We start from the raw sequence: 17,420 nt of genomic DNA, 5'->3' as shown, positions 1-17,420 counted from the left end.
GTATACAAGAGCTGTGTTTGTATACTCGACACCTTTTGGCAGGTTACATCCTTTCAAGGGGATGTTCTCTAACAAATTTCACATCTGCCCGTTCAATCTTTTTAACAATTACTACAATGGATAAATGTAAACTCAATCATGAATAATGTAAACGTCAAAATTGAGAAGTTGTCAGTTTATCGTACAGACTTACGTTTTAAACTGTAACATCATTTTTATTCGCGTAGGACAAATTTTCGCGTATTTCGCGCTAGGACCGATGCGCGAATTTAAGACCGCGCTATTATTATTTTTTTTATTATAATTTTTCCTTTCTAAAATTGAAAATGCGCGAATTAAAGCCCGCGCGAAACAGTCCTTCTTCACGTTTTCGCGAAATTTCATGCCAGCGAATTTAAATGATTTCACAGTAGTTATATTCATATTGCTGTACACCCCCATTTTAATGACAGACAAACAAAAGAGCAACTGCAATCGGAAAACTTCCAATATTTCCGCATTGTGCAGTTTACGTTACAGGTCACTTGTTGCTGCAACCAGTCACTGAATTCGTAACATATTGATCTCGGTTTGCGGCAGTTTCCCGGCTTTTCGTATCATACTAACACACACTTGGGTACCAAAAAACCCCAAAAAACAATACATAGGTAGCTCCAAGCCAAAAAGGGACGAAATTCACCGAACCGAAGAAAATTGACAACTGAACGAAAAATGATCATGAGATTGGGTATTCTGTTTGCTACTATACAGTCGAACTTATTAGCGATGGTTTAAAGGCTTTGCGAATATTGTAATATAGAAGAAAAATTTGTTCTGCATAAATGTCTCTGTTTTTTAGGGGTGGTCGTAGTAAAAGCGTGGTCTGAATGTGGGGTTTTCCTGTAATTTGAGTTTATTATCACAAAAGCGACCGTAATGTGGAAGCTCAGCTTACATATAAAATAGATAAATACAGTCAAACTTGCTTGAGAGACCACGTCTATTAAGAGACCACCTGTATTAAGAGACCACCTGTATTAAGAGACCACTTTTAGCTCAATTTTGTGTTGTTAAAGAACAAATTATGTTGTATTAAGAGACTATTTGTGTTAAGAAACTACTTTTGCTCTGTCCTTAGTTAGCCTCTTAATACAAGTTGTACTGTAGTTTTAAACCGCAATTTAATCAGATTTACGATATATAATGTTTCAAAATTGCATAATTCTGTATATATTCATGTTATCTATTTGATAACTTATCAACTAGACTAAAAGTTTACATGTAGGAGAACAGAGATCGGATATAAATCATGGATAGGAATATATTAAACATTTATAATGCCGTCATATTAATTGTTACTCTGTATGCAAAAGGTAGGATAATATTTTTGTGCTATTGAAATTTCTATTCTCTGATAGTTTACAGTAGATAATTTCTACCAACCAGAATGTGACTCTTTTTACAGAATTTATTCCCTACTTTACATTAATGAAGAATACGAAAGATAAACGGAAAGCTGCCAACATTCCGCTTTTCGGATGGTAAACACCTGAAGATTTTATTGAAACATATTGATGTTAATTATGATTTGGCTGCATTTTTTATACGCATGAATTTTATGTAAACCCTAACCAGTGATAGAAATACATTACATAAAGTCTAGAAATTGATTTCTAAGTCATTGAAATAACCTAAAATGAATTCACAAATGTAAAATTCATGATAGTTTTGTTAATTTCAGTAACAGAAGTTTTAATATTTTAATCTAAAGTTGTAATCCGCAAAGAATGACAACTCTTGACTTGGGCCAGTACTTAAAAGCATAGATATCCATTAGTTTACTTCCTTTGCAACTACACAATTGCGTGGAAAATGAAAACGGTTTAAGACACAATATCATACATTTTTGCACAAAAAGAAAACATTTAGGATTTATTCATATTTGTTTGTTTTACACCTCAAAACTTGCTTCATATAACTTTGTCAACTTATTCATTGTAAAAACATAACTTTTAATAACACGGGGGAGGAACTGTTACACGAGACTCGGTTGTGGAGGATATCATGTTACAGATTTAGGCTGCTACTGTTACAGTATTCCTGGATAACGTTACAGCATTCGGAGGATAATAATCGCTGTCGATGTTTTATTTGCCAAAGAAATAGTAAAGATTTATCTCTTTTTTTGCAAAAGTAAAAGTTGTTTTTCTAGATCAATGGTATGTACGTCTGTTGAGACATGGTTTAACACGTGAAACACAGTATATTGATCTCTATCAAGCGTTTAATGACAAAATCCGAAATTTTGATAGAAAATAATCTAAAAGAAGTTGATCAAAATATGTTTCAACCATATTTTATGCTCATTTGCATCGATAAAGACCCTGTTTAGGCATGCAGTTATAATACGAGGTAGAAACATCAATGTGGGTCTAATTTTTCGTGGTTTTATAGAATGTTACAGTTGTGGGGTGCTTCTTCTGGATGTGTTACAGATTTAGGATGATACTTTTTGGAATACATTTTGACAATATACAATACCAGGATAGCAAATAAAATTTAGATATCATGAATTATGCGGGATTTTTTGTAAGATGTAACAAACATATTATACCAAGTGCATTTTTTTCTAATTTCGAAATTCTAAATCTGATTCAACAGCTATATATATTAAAATGATATCATATATAAACATTTTCAATGGAAAGCTAGTGTTCTATATCCAATGTATATGATACCATAATCAACAATTCGCATTGAATCGTCGTTTGCATTTTAATAAGCTGTTCTTTCATAAATAGTACCTGTTTATGCTACATGTATTAAGCTAGCAAATGATGTGTCCTAGCTTCAGAGGAGCTTGGTAATGCGTGTCTTAATCAATGATTTCAATTACTAATAAGCTTAAAAGAAAATATCCTCTCGGAATCGGTAATGGAGAACTTAAGAAATTAATTGGCTTTTCTCACGACAACTCGCACATGTGCAATAAAACTTTATTTCAAATAACAAAAGATTCTATTTTTGTTAAACATGTATACGTGTTTACTGTTGGAACAACCATCGAATCATCATATGCATCTGCGCAATGAAGATCTGGCAAGCATGCACAATCAAATAGGCTAATCTGAAGCATTGAATCTGTTTGGTCACAGTTAGGAGCCTATATCATTTAACAGAGGATTTTATACGCAATTCATAGTTAAAATGTATAATGTTTCAGGATTTTCTTCTAAAAATATATGCGTTTTTGTTTTTGTGTGTATGACAGTGTCAAGGGCTTTTCAGGGCTGTGCGCCATTAGAAGGCATGTCTCAGTACTGTAGGCATTGCGTGTTTGTGTGTGTTCGGGTTTAACGTCTTTTGTCAACAATTCTTCAGTCATATAAACGACGGTGTCTACTTGTATCAATGAGCACAATGCCCAACTTTATAGTGCTGCCTCACTGGAATATCACGCCGTAGACACTTGGCATGATACCCCACCCGGTCACATTATACTGACACCGGGCTGACCAGCCCTAGCACTATCCTCTTAATGCTGAGCGCCAAGCGAGGAAGCTACTAGTACCATTTTTTACGTCTTTGGTATGACGCGGCCGGGGATCGAACCCACGACCTTCCGCACTCGAAGCGGACGCTCTACCACTAGGCTACCGAGGCGGTTCCTGTAGGCATTGCGTAAACGCGAGCACGAGCACATTTAAATTCGGGTTGTTCAAAAATTAGGAGTTACCTTATAAACATAGTAACTCACCCTCTTTTTAGATTTGAACGAAAGTAATTAATCTATGTGAATATAAATAAAGAAACACTTAAAACATTTTTCAATTTCGCTCCGCGATATCTTTGGTGATTTATTTAGAGGTTATGAAAAACATTTAACAACCGATGTATTTAGAGATTGTTCAAACGATCGGTCAATTTGCTTGGAAAAGAGTGTGTTTTTAAACGTTGTTACAGCAACGCCACTCTAGTACATGTCTGACTGTCTCAAATGACAAAATAAATGTTGTTTAGCAGTATTTACATCTAACAACAGAATCCTGAAGAAGGAAAAGGTATCATCCTAAATCTGTAACACATTCAGAAGCAGCACCCCACAACTGTAACATATCCTGCTAAACTGCAACATTCTATAAAACCACGAAATATTAGACCAACAGTAATTTTTCTATCTCGTATTATAAGTCCATGCCTGAAGAGGGTTTTAATCAATGCAAATTTGCATGAAATACTGTTTGAATATCTTTTAATGAATTTGTTTTAGATATTTTACTATCAAAATTTCAAATTTTGTTATAAAACGCTTGATTGACATCAATATACCGTGTTTCGCAGGTTAAGCTATGTCTCAACAGATGTGCATATCACTGATCTAGGAAAACAATTTTTATTTTTGGAAAAAGAGATCAATCTTTACCACATCTTTGGCAAAAAAAATACCGACAGCTATTATTATCCTCCGAATGCTGTAACGTTATCCAGGAATACTGTAACAGAAGCATCCTAAATCTGTAACATGATATCCTCCACAACCGAGTCTCGTGTAACAGTTCCTCCCCCGTGAATAAGCCGATAATAAAATGAAATACCAGTAAGTATCTATTAGTGCAGATAAATAATAGCAAAACCGTGTTTAACACTATTTACACACGATGGGCAGTTATACGTCGGGCGTAATAATTTCATGACCGCCCTAGTGTATAAATAAATGTTCAAAAAATGTTTTGCTATAAATTATTTCGGTTCTGACATACATTTCTTTGTAAAATTAGGATAAATATGACAGAACTGTTTATAGACGCATGTTTTGCGCCAAATGGTACGTCGTCACGCTCCTTTATTTATAAATGGTAGGACTGATTACACCAAACCGGAAGTGACTACTCAGTGTTACATGAAGTAGTCCAAAATGTAGTTCCATGCTATGGATAAAATCTGGTATAATGAGTGATATGAGGAGGTGAAAGTTAAATGTTTGGCTTATTTTTATTGCTTATTGTATTGAGAAAAGATCTAGACCATTTTCATTGTGAATTTCCTGGAATAAGTTTTATTGTTTGCGAAAAATGTCTACCTACGCGTAATTGCTAAACGGCTGTTTTCATGGGGGCATTTTCAGAGGGTGATGTTTCTCTGAACAGATTATTGTTCTTATATACCACATAACATGTCAATATTTTTCTATTTTTGATAAGAAGACATGTTATACTAAATGACCATATATGGTTTTCATATCATTGAAATGCTCTAAAGTGCCGAGAATGAGGTCTGAATGTTTTGTTGTAAATATAAAATAAATAAGGAATTGAATTGGTAGAATGTAACCTGGTAATACGTCTTGCGGAATACTTCCATTAGGGTGCAAATTATGGCGAGTTATATTGCACAGTGAATAATCAACTCAATTGTATTTAAATCAATAAAAACATTTATGCTATGTGACATTTCGTTTCAAACATGGTTTTAAGTAAAATATTTGATCAAATTTTAAAGCACTATCTCGATGCGTATACGGCGCTAAATATCACTTCGACGTGACGTCAATAATGAGTCAGACGAGGTCAATATAACTTGCTTCATTTTCAGCTGCAAGGGCAATCATGGTTACTGAAGTCAACGAGTAGCATCAAATTGGTATAATTCTATATATTTACTATTTCATTTTCGACTGCTAGGGGAATGTCAACGTGTCACACTAAGTACATTCAACTCGTTTTACTTTCGCTATTTCATTTTCAGCTGCTGGGGAAATCACATAAATGAAGTTAATAAGTCACACCAAGTCGACATATACCATTTCTTTATTTAAGGACTAGGAGAATCACTGTAAGTGACGTCAAAGTCACACATAGGCGATATACTGGTAACTCACTATATTTTCACTATTTCTTTTTTTTTAGCGTCTGCGGGAATCACAGTCAGTGAAGGAAATAATGTATCGATACCATGCAACGTCACAAAATCGTCAGATATGGAAATATACTGGACGAAGAATTCGTCGGATAGTACACTTGAAATTAAGGGAGCAGTTCTTTATTTCACAAACATCAGTCGTATAGACAGCGGACAATACCTTTGCAATTCGTTTAACAAGCAGTCGGGGAAAAATGTAACAGAAGGTTCTGTAACTGTCGATGTATATTGTAAGTTTTATTACGTCTGAGTTTGTGGTTGACTTACTTCCAATTTTACAAATGTTACAATCATCTATTACAAGTAGGTAACTATGGAACGCCACAGCTGCCTTATGTCGGGACATTTCATGTAATCGTTTTATTCTGTTAGACCGCTTTGTTTTTTATGTCAAAATACGATGTTTACTTGTTCAGCTAGTGTGTTACAATGCAAGAAGTATCATAAAGACAATAAGAAGCAATTTTAGAAAATTTTATCCGGGAACCAAACTAATGAATAAGTTTGCCTAAAGAACGAAAGAGCAAAGAATATAAAAAATGAAAATTCAAGGTTAAATCTTATGTAAGCAAGATTTCATGATTCATAGGGAGCCTGGCAATGAATCAAAGACGCACAGTTTCTAAGGTAATACTAAATTTGGAATGGTGCCGCAACTTGCTGTTTTACTAACATGATGGACTTAACCAAGTGTTGGTGTGATGAAGGTTGGTTAGCATCATTCATGAGTGTTAAGAAAATGTCTTTTCATAATTTAGTAAAAATCTTCTTTTGTATTGAAGTTTTGATAATATTATTTATTGGAAAGTAATTTTACAAACATTGGTTTGAATTTAAGCAGGATATAGATTTAATTAATAGTTTTAGAAAATATATGAAATATAAGTTGATTAACCTATAAATTGATTGGACCTGATGTTTCTATGGTATGGACAAATTTGGTATGCCAGTTCATACTGTTTCAGTATAATCACGTGATGTTATTAGTAAAGAATTCCGTGATTACGTAAATGAATTACTTGAACTGCGCTCCGGTTCTGCAAAAAATAACGGAAGTTAGTTCTTTTATTTTGATTCATTACAGGTAAGAGATTTCTTTATGTAATTTATCAGAGATTTGGTTTATGGGCATAAAATTCCATTTCCATGAAATTTATTATTTTAGATTATGAATTAATTTGTTTTTGATTTGAAAGAATTTGTGTTTTAAAACGATGTTTTTAATAATAAATAATCACTGTTTCGATTATTATAATTAGATTTAATTTATTTCATTTTGTATAATTAGAAAAAAAAACTTTCTGAAACAAATGGAGCTTAGTTCTTTATTTTGATTTATTACAGATGAAAATGGATCTGGCGTTGTTTCTTATTTTCTCTAAAATGAGCTAATTTTCCCCGGTTGTCTTATTACCATGTTAACAATATAAGGGCTATATGATTCATAATTCGTGAGTAAACGCCCGAGATAACAAATCATATGGTATAAAGTGTCTTATTGTGTTGAATAGCTATGGTATTAAGTCAAGGTATGATGTGAACTTCTGCAAATAGTGTCTCATTATGTCAAACATGTATTTCATCATATTGACTTGTGATTTTAACTTGCTAAAATTGTTGCTGAATGACTGACATTGTGTGATATTGTTATGTAGAGTAGCTTCGGGAAAATTCGACAGTCGTGTATATTCGACACATTGAATTAATATCCACGTGGAAAAACCCATAATGTCCTTGAATAATTTTTCTTGAGTAATTTATATGACGTCATATTTGTATATGACATCATGAGAACATTTTGATCACACAGGCTTTCTTTCCTTTTCCGATACGCGCATCGGGTAACTTCGACATTCAAATTCATTTCGAACGAAAATCGTAGTTACAGTTTTCTGTAAGAATGGTCAGCGGAGCTAAGATATTTAAAACTATTCTTACAATTGCATTTTGACTTTACTTAACCGAAATACAAACAGAAATATATTTGATGTTGATATTTAGAAGCAAATAATATTCCCGGTTTCCAAGCATGACCTTGGCTAGGGGTGACGAATTTGCACGACAAGATATAACACTGTTGTGCAAATTCGACATACTATCAAAATTATTCGATTATATCGTCTTTAAAGGATATTTACGGCATACAAATGGTTTAAGTGTGTTTCTTAACCATATCCATGCTTTCCTAATTTTGTCCCGCAGATTCTTAAAGTATGTTAACCTAAGCTGACGTCGCTAATTACGTCACTGATTTGTGCATTAAAAAAGCACCTGTGCATTTAATTAGCGTGCACATATTTACATCTGGGACCAGTACGAATTTATGACAATTAATTAGACAATCAAAATTTGTGCAAAGTAAAATATATTGAATAGGATATAATAAGAACATATCATCGTTATTTAAAACAATCATAGCCGAGTAACCCAAAGGTTTCGGTATACGCCTTATTTGAAATTAAAATGTCCAGACAAATTCGTGCGAAGTGTTGCAGAGCTCTTACTCTCCATCAAAACTTGCCCCCACCGTTCAGATGGTAGAAAATGGTACCATTGTCAAAAAGAAGGCAGCAGCGAATAAATAAATAAACATAATTAATGAGGCTATATTTTATTGTTTCCCGAAACAATTAGCCGGCGTTTGTAAAATCTGCTGAACAATTAATAAAGATTATTCTTTTGTTTTACTTTTTATAGCTTGATCGAGTTATGAAATCTGAAAAAATTAGAGCCTACTCGTCAGCATAAAAACTGTTGTGTTATGTCTATTGCGACATTTGCTGTTTTTAATGTAGCTATATAAAAAAGATAAATCTTCAACTTGTATATTTTTTTAAACTCTACCAGGGTGCCGAATTTGCCCGAAAGATGTCGAACTTACACGACGACAACAATCAGAATAATATCCATCCTATTGACGATGCAGATGCAAACACTGGGCAGCGTTTTATACTGAAGACGCAGAAAAGGTCTACTTTCGGTTTCATGAAATGTTCGCACCGATCATTCTGAACCGAAAATTACTTCACCGTTTTTATGCTTAAGGTGTCGAATATACCCGAAGTTACTCTATATGACTAGTTTACATAATAAGACACTATTTGGAATTGTTAACACCACACTTAGACAGGATCACTTAGACTTTTAACATAATAAGACACTGTATTTGCATATTATCACAGCATTGTTACGCCGTATAGAGCTTGCGCCGTATACAGCTCACATGTGAGCTGTATTCGTTGACTATAAAACCGTATATAGCTTACACTGAATACAGCTCACCGTAAGCTGTATAATAAGGTCGTCAACAACATCATCATCATAATCATCATTATTATATTCGGCATAAGAACCATCAGCATCAGCATGAGCAACAACAATAGCACCCGTAGCATGATTACCACCGCCACTACAGCATACACAACCACCAACATAATCATGGTTTTTTTCTTACGATCATCACAATTATCAACACCAGCATACGCGTCGTGTTCATCACCACCTTCATCAGCAGAGCAGCAGCATAATCACCATCATCATCGTCGTCATCGCTAATAGTCATCACCAATCATTATATTCATTATTAAAATTGTATTTGCAAAATGTTTGCTAGCATATAAAATTTGCAGACGTCCCGGCAGACGTGCACCTTACTACTCCAGGTCATGCATTTTCGGGCATGCATTTCTTTTCGAATATGTATATCTTAGCACATGTAGCTTTCAACAAATGGACACTGCAAAGCATGCACACAGACGACAGGGTGGGTCATGGCAATAGGTTTACTGTTTCCTTCAATCTTTAAACCAGAACACGTGATTATCAAATTTATTATCAAGTTAGAAACATAGTTTCAAACAAAACACCAAATGTGTAATGTAATCATCTAAACCAACATAAGTGAAACATAAAGCCATCCTCAAAATCATCCTAGTTATGTGAAACATAACATCATCATCATCATCATCATTATGTGAAACATAACATCATCATTATCATTATGTGAAACATAACATCATCATCATAATCATCACATTTGAAACATAACACCATCATCATCACCATCACGTGTGAAACATAAAATCATCATAATCATAATAATCATTTGAAACAAAACATCACCATTATCATCATTATGTGAAACATAACATCATCATCATAATATATGTGAAACATAACATCATCATCATTTTGTGAAACATAACATCATCTTCATCATCATTATGTGAAACATATCATCATCATTATTACGTGAAACATAACATCATCACCATCATTATGTGAAACATATCATCATCATCATCATTATCATTATTTGAAACATAACATCATCATCGTCATTGTGTGAATTATAACATCATTATCATAATCATATGTGAAACATCCTAATCACATGTGAAACATAACACTGTCATCATTATTTGAAACATATCATCATCATAATCATCACATTTGAAACATAAAATCATCATCATCATCATCATCATCATTACGCGAAACATAACATTATCATCATCATCATCATTATGTGAAACATAACATCATCATCATCAATAAGCGAGACATAACAAAAAAAATAGAATCAATCTAATGTGAGACCAAGTCGTCATAAAATGTGAAACACAACGTCATCATCTAAAAATCGTGATAAGTGTAACATAAGACCGTGATCATATCAGCATTATGTGTCAACATCACGTATGAAACATAATGTCATCATCAAAATCATCGTCATATGTGAAACATATGTTTATGATCAGCACTTTCATCTATTTCTGTACCATGTGTTGGTAATAAAGTACCACCCTATTCCAACCTGTTTCAAATCCAACCATGCATTACACCATTTTGGTTCGTAAGTAAGGCCTTTTATAGCAATGCAGAGATCACTGTGTGGTCCCGATTTTCTCAGAAGTTCCTACTACTGCTAGTACTGCTGATACTGCTACTACTATTGCTAGTACTGCTGCTACTGCTATTGCTACTACTGCTGCTGCTTCTACTACTGCTTCTACTACTGCTTCTACTACTGCTACTGCTACTGCTACTGCTACTGCTACTGCTACTACTACTGCTACTACACTCCTACTACTGCTAGAACTACTGCTACTGCTACTACTACTGCTACTACACTCCTACTACTGCTAGTACTACTGCTACTGCTACTACTACTGCTGCTACTACAACTGCTGCTAATGATACTACTACTACTGTTGCTACTGCTACTACTACTGCTGCTGCTGCTGCTGCTAGCACTACTATTTCGGCAACGACGACGACGATGGTGATGATGATCACAAATATGTTTAATATATTGACCATGTAAGCTATATACGTTAAGACGACAGACCTATATGAAAAGCATGCGTGTATATCCAACGTATACAAGCTCATGCGTGAGCTATATACGGCGCTAACTTTATACGGCGTAACACAGCATTCTAACATTAAATGTCCCGTCATAAGACAGCTGCGGCGTTCCATAGGTAATGATATTGAAATCGTTATCTTAGTCAGTTGTCTAGCTGTCCTAACAAAGTATTTACTTTTAGTGACTGACTAAAACATATAAATTCACGTTAACTAAAAAGACATCCTTTCTTGTGTTTCCACGGAAACTATACCCATTATGCATATTAAGCAAAGGTGAATAATTGTTCTTATGCTTTTATTATTATAAGTAATACGAAATCACGTCTTTATAGTGGACTTTCGGATTTGAAACTTGAACATTTGAAAACACTTTAGATATAGCACGCTTGTATGTAGACAAGTGGCAACATCAAAATATGTGTATGGTACTAGATAAGATACGGCTTACATAACAGACGGGTTTGAATTTTAGTCCTCTATGAGCAAGCGGCACCTACCCATAGGTAAGCGGACAGCGTAGTGACTACATAAACTGAAGGTTTTCGTTTTGTTCTGTAGCCTATACTTGCTTGTAATTTATATATATTCCATAAAGTTATGTTACTCTCTGATGATTTTAGAATGTTAATATTTTTCAGACAAAGCGTCGGTGAAGTCCATAACCGTGTCACCGTCAGTGATGCATGAAAACGAGTCATACACCGTAACATGTGACTTCGAAGGGAACCCTGCTCCCAAGTGGCAAATACGTCTGAAGGATTCCATACTCGAGATTGGTCAAAGCTCCGGTGTATATAAAACAAGAATGCATACCGGAAACTGCGGTGATACCGGTCATGTGACGTGCGAAGCTAAAAACAGTTTAAACAATGGCTCAGAAGTATTAATGCAAAATATAACCGTCTTTTGTAAGAGTGTATTTTGAACTTGTCAGAACCTTTTTATAAATAGCAAATGATTTTTTGTGCATTTTAATAAAAAAGGAATAATTTACATAAGTATTTCTGTAGTCTTTATAAAATATTCATTCAAATGATTCGAAAAACTGTTCATTACTGATTTCACTACATACAGTGCCTGTAATATTCCTTAATTTCTCTCGCTGCATCAGTGCACTGTCAATCGAATTTAGAAATCAAAACAAACTAGGTGAGACCGGCATGTATTTCTTTCTATAATATCATATTATATACCAATTGGTAATAAGAAACGTCGTAACTTGAACGTTAGATTGTGTTATTGAGAAACCATTCCTCCTAATAAGATATGAATTTTACATGGCTCTATAAGCTGCAAGCCTATTATTGAAATAAAATTATTCAACGACATTTACTTATATGAAATTTGATGAGACGTTTATGCTTCATTTTTCAAAAAGGTTCACCCCGCCCAATTTGGTTAAACAGATACAGAGTTACGGCACCTGTCGGTGGATTTACAGCTCTGGTGATGATGGCGCATGGATATCCTTACCCGCAATTTACTTGGTCACGTGACGATGGAGAGTCAATCAAAGGCCCAGTACAGACGAATTTACGAGAAATATCAATATTGAATATTACGAACATAAAAACCAGGGACTACGCAAATTATTCATTAACAATGAATAACTCTTACGGGTCATATGTTGCCCACTATCAGCTGTTTCCCTCAGGCAAGTACAGAAACAAACAATTCATTAACAATCGATAACTCTTACGGGTCGTATGTTGCCCACTATCAGCTGATTCCCCCAGGCAAGTACAGAAACAAACAATTCCTTAACAATGAATAACTCTTACGGGTCGTATGTTGCCCACTATCAGCTGTTTCCCTCAGGTAAGTACAGAAACAAACAATTCATTATCAATGAATAACTCTTACGGGTCGTTTGTTGCCCACTATCAGCTAATTCCCTCAGGTAAGTACAGAAACAAACAATTCATTATCAATGAATAATTCTTACGGGTCGTATGTTGCCCACTATCAGCTAGTTCCCTCAGGCAAGTACAGAAACAAACAATTCATTATCAATGAATAACTCTTACGGGTCGTATGTTGCCCACTATCAGCTAGTTCCCTCAGGCAAGTACAGAAACAAACAATTCATTATCAATGAATAATTCTAACGGGTCGTATGTTGCCCACTATCAGCTGATTACCTCAGGTAATAACAGAAACAAACAATTCATTAACAATGAATAACTCTTACGGGTCGTATGTTGCCCACTATCAGCTGATTCCCTCAGGCAAGTACAGAAACAAACAATTCATTAACAATGAATAACTCTTACGGGTCGTATGTTGCCCACTATCAGCTGATTCCCTCAGGTAAGTACAGAAACAAACAATTCATTAACAATGAATAATTCTTACGGGTCGTATGTTGCTCACTATCAGCTGATTACCTCAGGCAAGTACAGAAACAGACAATTCATTATCAATGAATAACTCTTATGGGTCGTATGTTGCCCACTATCAGCTAGTTCCCTCTGGTAAGTACAGAAACAAACAATTCATTAACAATGAATAACTCTTACGAGGCATACGTTTCCCACTATCAGCTGATTCCCTCAGGTAAGTACAGAAACAAACAAATCATTAACAATGAATAACTCTTACGGGTCATATGTTGCCCACTATCAGCTGATTCCCTCAGGCAAGTACAGAAACAAACAATTCATTAACAATGAATAACTCTTACGGGTCGTATGTTGCCCACTAACAGCTGATTCACACAGGCAAGTACAGAAACAAACAATTCATTATCATAAAAAGTAGATGCATAGGGGATCATCGCAAAGATGAACTTTAATAAGGATTATAAATATTATAATGTTTTTTATATTATGCTGATTTCATCTGCTTTCATAGTTAACATATAATTTCAGATATTTGCTTGTAAAGATGCCACTATTCTTGCCTACCTAGCGGGGAAAGTATACATTTATCCGAGCACGCGCCGGGGATAGATATTCCTGTCTTTCCCTAGGGAAAAACCTTGTCTAAAATAGCGTGCACTAAGGTGACGTCACATAGTACTGGTACCATTGTGACGTCATAAACTTTATAAATAATGTCAGGAAATACTCAAACCTATTTGTCTCCACGATCTATGTTGAACATGATAGGCAAGAAAAATGATCTAATATGTCTGCCTGTGTAAGACAGCTGTTTTCCCTACCCTCGGGACAGCATGGATAAAAAACCTCACTAACGCTCGGTTTTCCATTCCAGACTGTCCCTCGGGTAGGGCAAACCCCGTCTTACACAGGCAGGCATATAAGATCCTTATAGTCTAAATCGGCTATGATTCTCGCGACGTCATTTCTGCCAAATACCGTTCTTGTTCCTTGTGTATTTTTTTGTTTGTTTGTTTGTTTGTTTCAAGGCATCCATGTTGAAACATGTTATCTTTACACTCGATGACACTATGTTAATTGGATACACTTAGTCCTGTTAACTCGTACTTTAGTATCGTGGATTTTAATACATGCAGAATTGAAACTCGTTGAATTACAGCCTTTATCTGTTGTTTCTGCAATCGAATACAACTCAGTTACATTTCTAATTCATTGAATGCATGAGTAAAATGTCTAAAACTGGATTTGTTTGAATACATTCCACCAATTTGTTAATTTTCATGTTCATATGCTTGAAAAAAAATCAAGTTTGGAAAATTTGCGAGTTGATTGTAGGTAAATATGACAAGGATTCCGTTCCATACCAGCTTAATAGACAGATATCGACCTGATTACAAGAGCATTGTGGTTTATTATAAGGCTATAGGGACATGATCCCGAAGACTTCGGAAGTACATGCGTTGTTATTTTTACTACTATCTTATTTACAATAGTTACGTAAGAATATTATATGTCAGTTGCAAAATTATCAAACAAACCAGTTTCTTATTGGTTGGCCCTTTTTGTTTATTTTTTTCTTTTTTTATTTATTATGTTTTTGACTTTGACGATATGTCACATATTATCGTGATATCACAAGCTTTTTTTTTCCTTTAAGTTTTCATTATCTAGGTCAAATTATACAGACATACACATATAGCAATTTAGCCAAAAAAACAGAAAAAAAAAACAACAAAAAACAAACGTTTTTCTCTTTTCAGCTACTCCAGATAACAACAACAACAACAACAACAGTGCTATTTTACAGTTTCCTGATATAACCACTATTGCATTTGGAATTGTTTCGGTTATGACAGTTTTATGAACTTCCGGTTGACGATGCTGACCTTAAATATGGCAGACAAAATCATCATCAGTGGCATTCGTAGCCTTTAAGTCATTAGTAGGAAGGGGTTTGTAATTACTATGTCAATGAAAAAAACGTGTGATCACCGCTAGAATGACTTTTACAATAGGGACTTTAAAATGGTGACTTTGAGTATCAGAACTTTTGGTTTTGATGATTTGCATGCAAATAAAACTAAAGAACGGTCTGCAAATAGTGAATCAAGGAAACAACAACAATAAACCAAGTAAATAGCTGCTGTTTCACAGCAGTCATGTGTTGCGACCAAAATTTGCAATTAAGTAATGTTGTAGAGTCAGGTTTTGACAATTGAGAATTGTAAAAATGAATGAAAGCAATGAAATATATTCCCTTATTTATTTTAAGAAATATAATAAAGACATGTTCACAAGTATAATATCCTTTAAAAGTTGCATAATGTAGAAGGGGCGAATTGAATTTGTCAAACATTTTCAGAAAAGAACAATTATGCTCACTTTTACATTTATGAGGAAGTATAGAGTATATGAACTATAGTTCTATATTTATGTGTCCGCATTTTTGCCTCTTTTCCTGTATTGTTTACTCGACCAGTAAATGTATGCAATAAAAAGGGACATAATTCATGAAATATGTGTGCCAGACTTACGGACCATGTGGAATTAGATCAAAACTTTAAATTTTATTATCTCGCATGAACAGACTCAGTCAAACTCACTCTGCTATATATTTTACCTGTTTGCATTCTAAGACTGCTATGGTTCTTCCTGTATATTTTAAACCTGAAGTTCTAAGTTAGATGAAAGAATAACTAAAGGCTGCATTTAACATTTAGTAATATATCTAATAAGACACAATGAATGGCATATTTTTATATACATATATTTTATATTATACCAGATTTATATAGCGCTTTTGTCATGATTAAAACGTTCACAGGCGCTTTACATACGAAGGCAGCGACTCAGGACGCCAAAGTCATCCTCTACGAGTACAGACACAGAGCGATCTGACCAGAGGAACAAAGCGATAGAAATCCCCCAGAACAAAGAGAGAAATAATTTTAGATAAAGGCCTGTCCGACTTACTTAGTCTAGCTCTTTGCGAATAGACAGTCTGGTTCTTTAACCTGCCTGGTGTATAGCACCGATACATGCAAAGCCGTCTTTCCTTGGATGAACCAGTATTGGCCTCTTATAGTTAGGTGCATTAGGATCGGACAAGAAAAAATAACCATAATATATTACCTCCGAATGTGACACTGACTTTTAAACTAGGGTCTCGGTTTCTCGCAGAATATACAATGTCTAAATCCACCTTTGTTATAATGATAAATAAATCGAACCTCTAACCATGTTAGAGTGGTGTGTTTTTCTATTCTTTGCTACATAGGAAAAAAGGAAATATGTTTAAATATGTGAATGTTATGTAGTTATTAATAATAATACAGCTTTAGGTTAATTAATTCATACTGAAAACTACAAAAGGTATACAAACTTATATCTCGTCTCATCAATTTATCTATTATTACTTTGTACTTTATAGACGGATGAATATCAGTGCACATTTAAAGGATATTTGTTTGTTTCAGTGAAAGATTGAAATATCTTTCACAAGTGAAAAACAGCTGCATTCTTTTCACGAGTGGCATAGCCACGAATGAAAGTATAAGATATGGTGTTCCTGAGAAAAAGATATTCAAATCTTACATGTATAACAAACAAATTTTCTTTTTATTTCATGTTTTGACTAAATCTATAACTTAAAGGATAAATCAGTAATTAGTGAATAAATACATACAAATCATCCAAATTTGACATTTTAAATTTAGGAGTGCTGGTCTATTTTCTTTCAAATTTCAAATAATTCCTCCAAAATAGATAAATTATTTTTAAGAGGAAGGCCCTTGTGGTCAAAGGTCG

At 34.3% G+C, this 17,420-nt stretch overlaps 1 protein-coding gene across 4 annotated transcripts; it reads left to right on the top strand.

Annotated features, from left to right (window-relative positions):
- Nucleotides 1-1,221: 1,221 nt before the first annotated feature.
- On the top strand, nucleotides 1,222-15,741 carry LOC128559815 (hemicentin-2-like). Of its 4 annotated transcripts, XM_053552406.1 has the most exons (5): nucleotides 1,222-1,352; nucleotides 5,886-6,128; nucleotides 11,910-12,179; nucleotides 12,650-13,089; nucleotides 15,374-15,741. In XM_053552406.1, exons 1-4 carry the CDS (start codon nucleotides 1,289-1,291, stop codon nucleotides 12,961-12,963), a joined length of 891 nt encoding a protein of 296 aa, XP_053408381.1. In that variant the 5' UTR covers nucleotides 1,222-1,288; the 3' UTR covers nucleotides 12,964-13,089; nucleotides 15,374-15,741. The 4 variants fall into 4 exon arrangements, 1 of the variants encoding a protein (XP_053408381.1); XR_008372655.1 differs by lacking the exons at nucleotides 1,222-1,352; nucleotides 5,886-6,128 and adding an exon at nucleotides 6,502-6,525; XR_008372656.1 differs by lacking the exons at nucleotides 1,222-1,352; nucleotides 5,886-6,128 and adding an exon at nucleotides 6,633-6,655.
- The last annotated feature ends 1,679 nt before the right edge of the window (nucleotides 15,742-17,420 follow it).

The sequence above is a fragment of the Mercenaria mercenaria genome, chromosome 10, assembly GCF_021730395.1.
Source record: "Mercenaria mercenaria strain notata chromosome 10, MADL_Memer_1, whole genome shotgun sequence".
Taxonomy (NCBI): Eukaryota; Metazoa; Mollusca; class Bivalvia; order Venerida; family Veneridae; genus Mercenaria; species Mercenaria mercenaria.
Note: the sequence above shows the minus strand (reverse complement) of the source record. Positions and strands in the feature narration are given on the sequence as shown.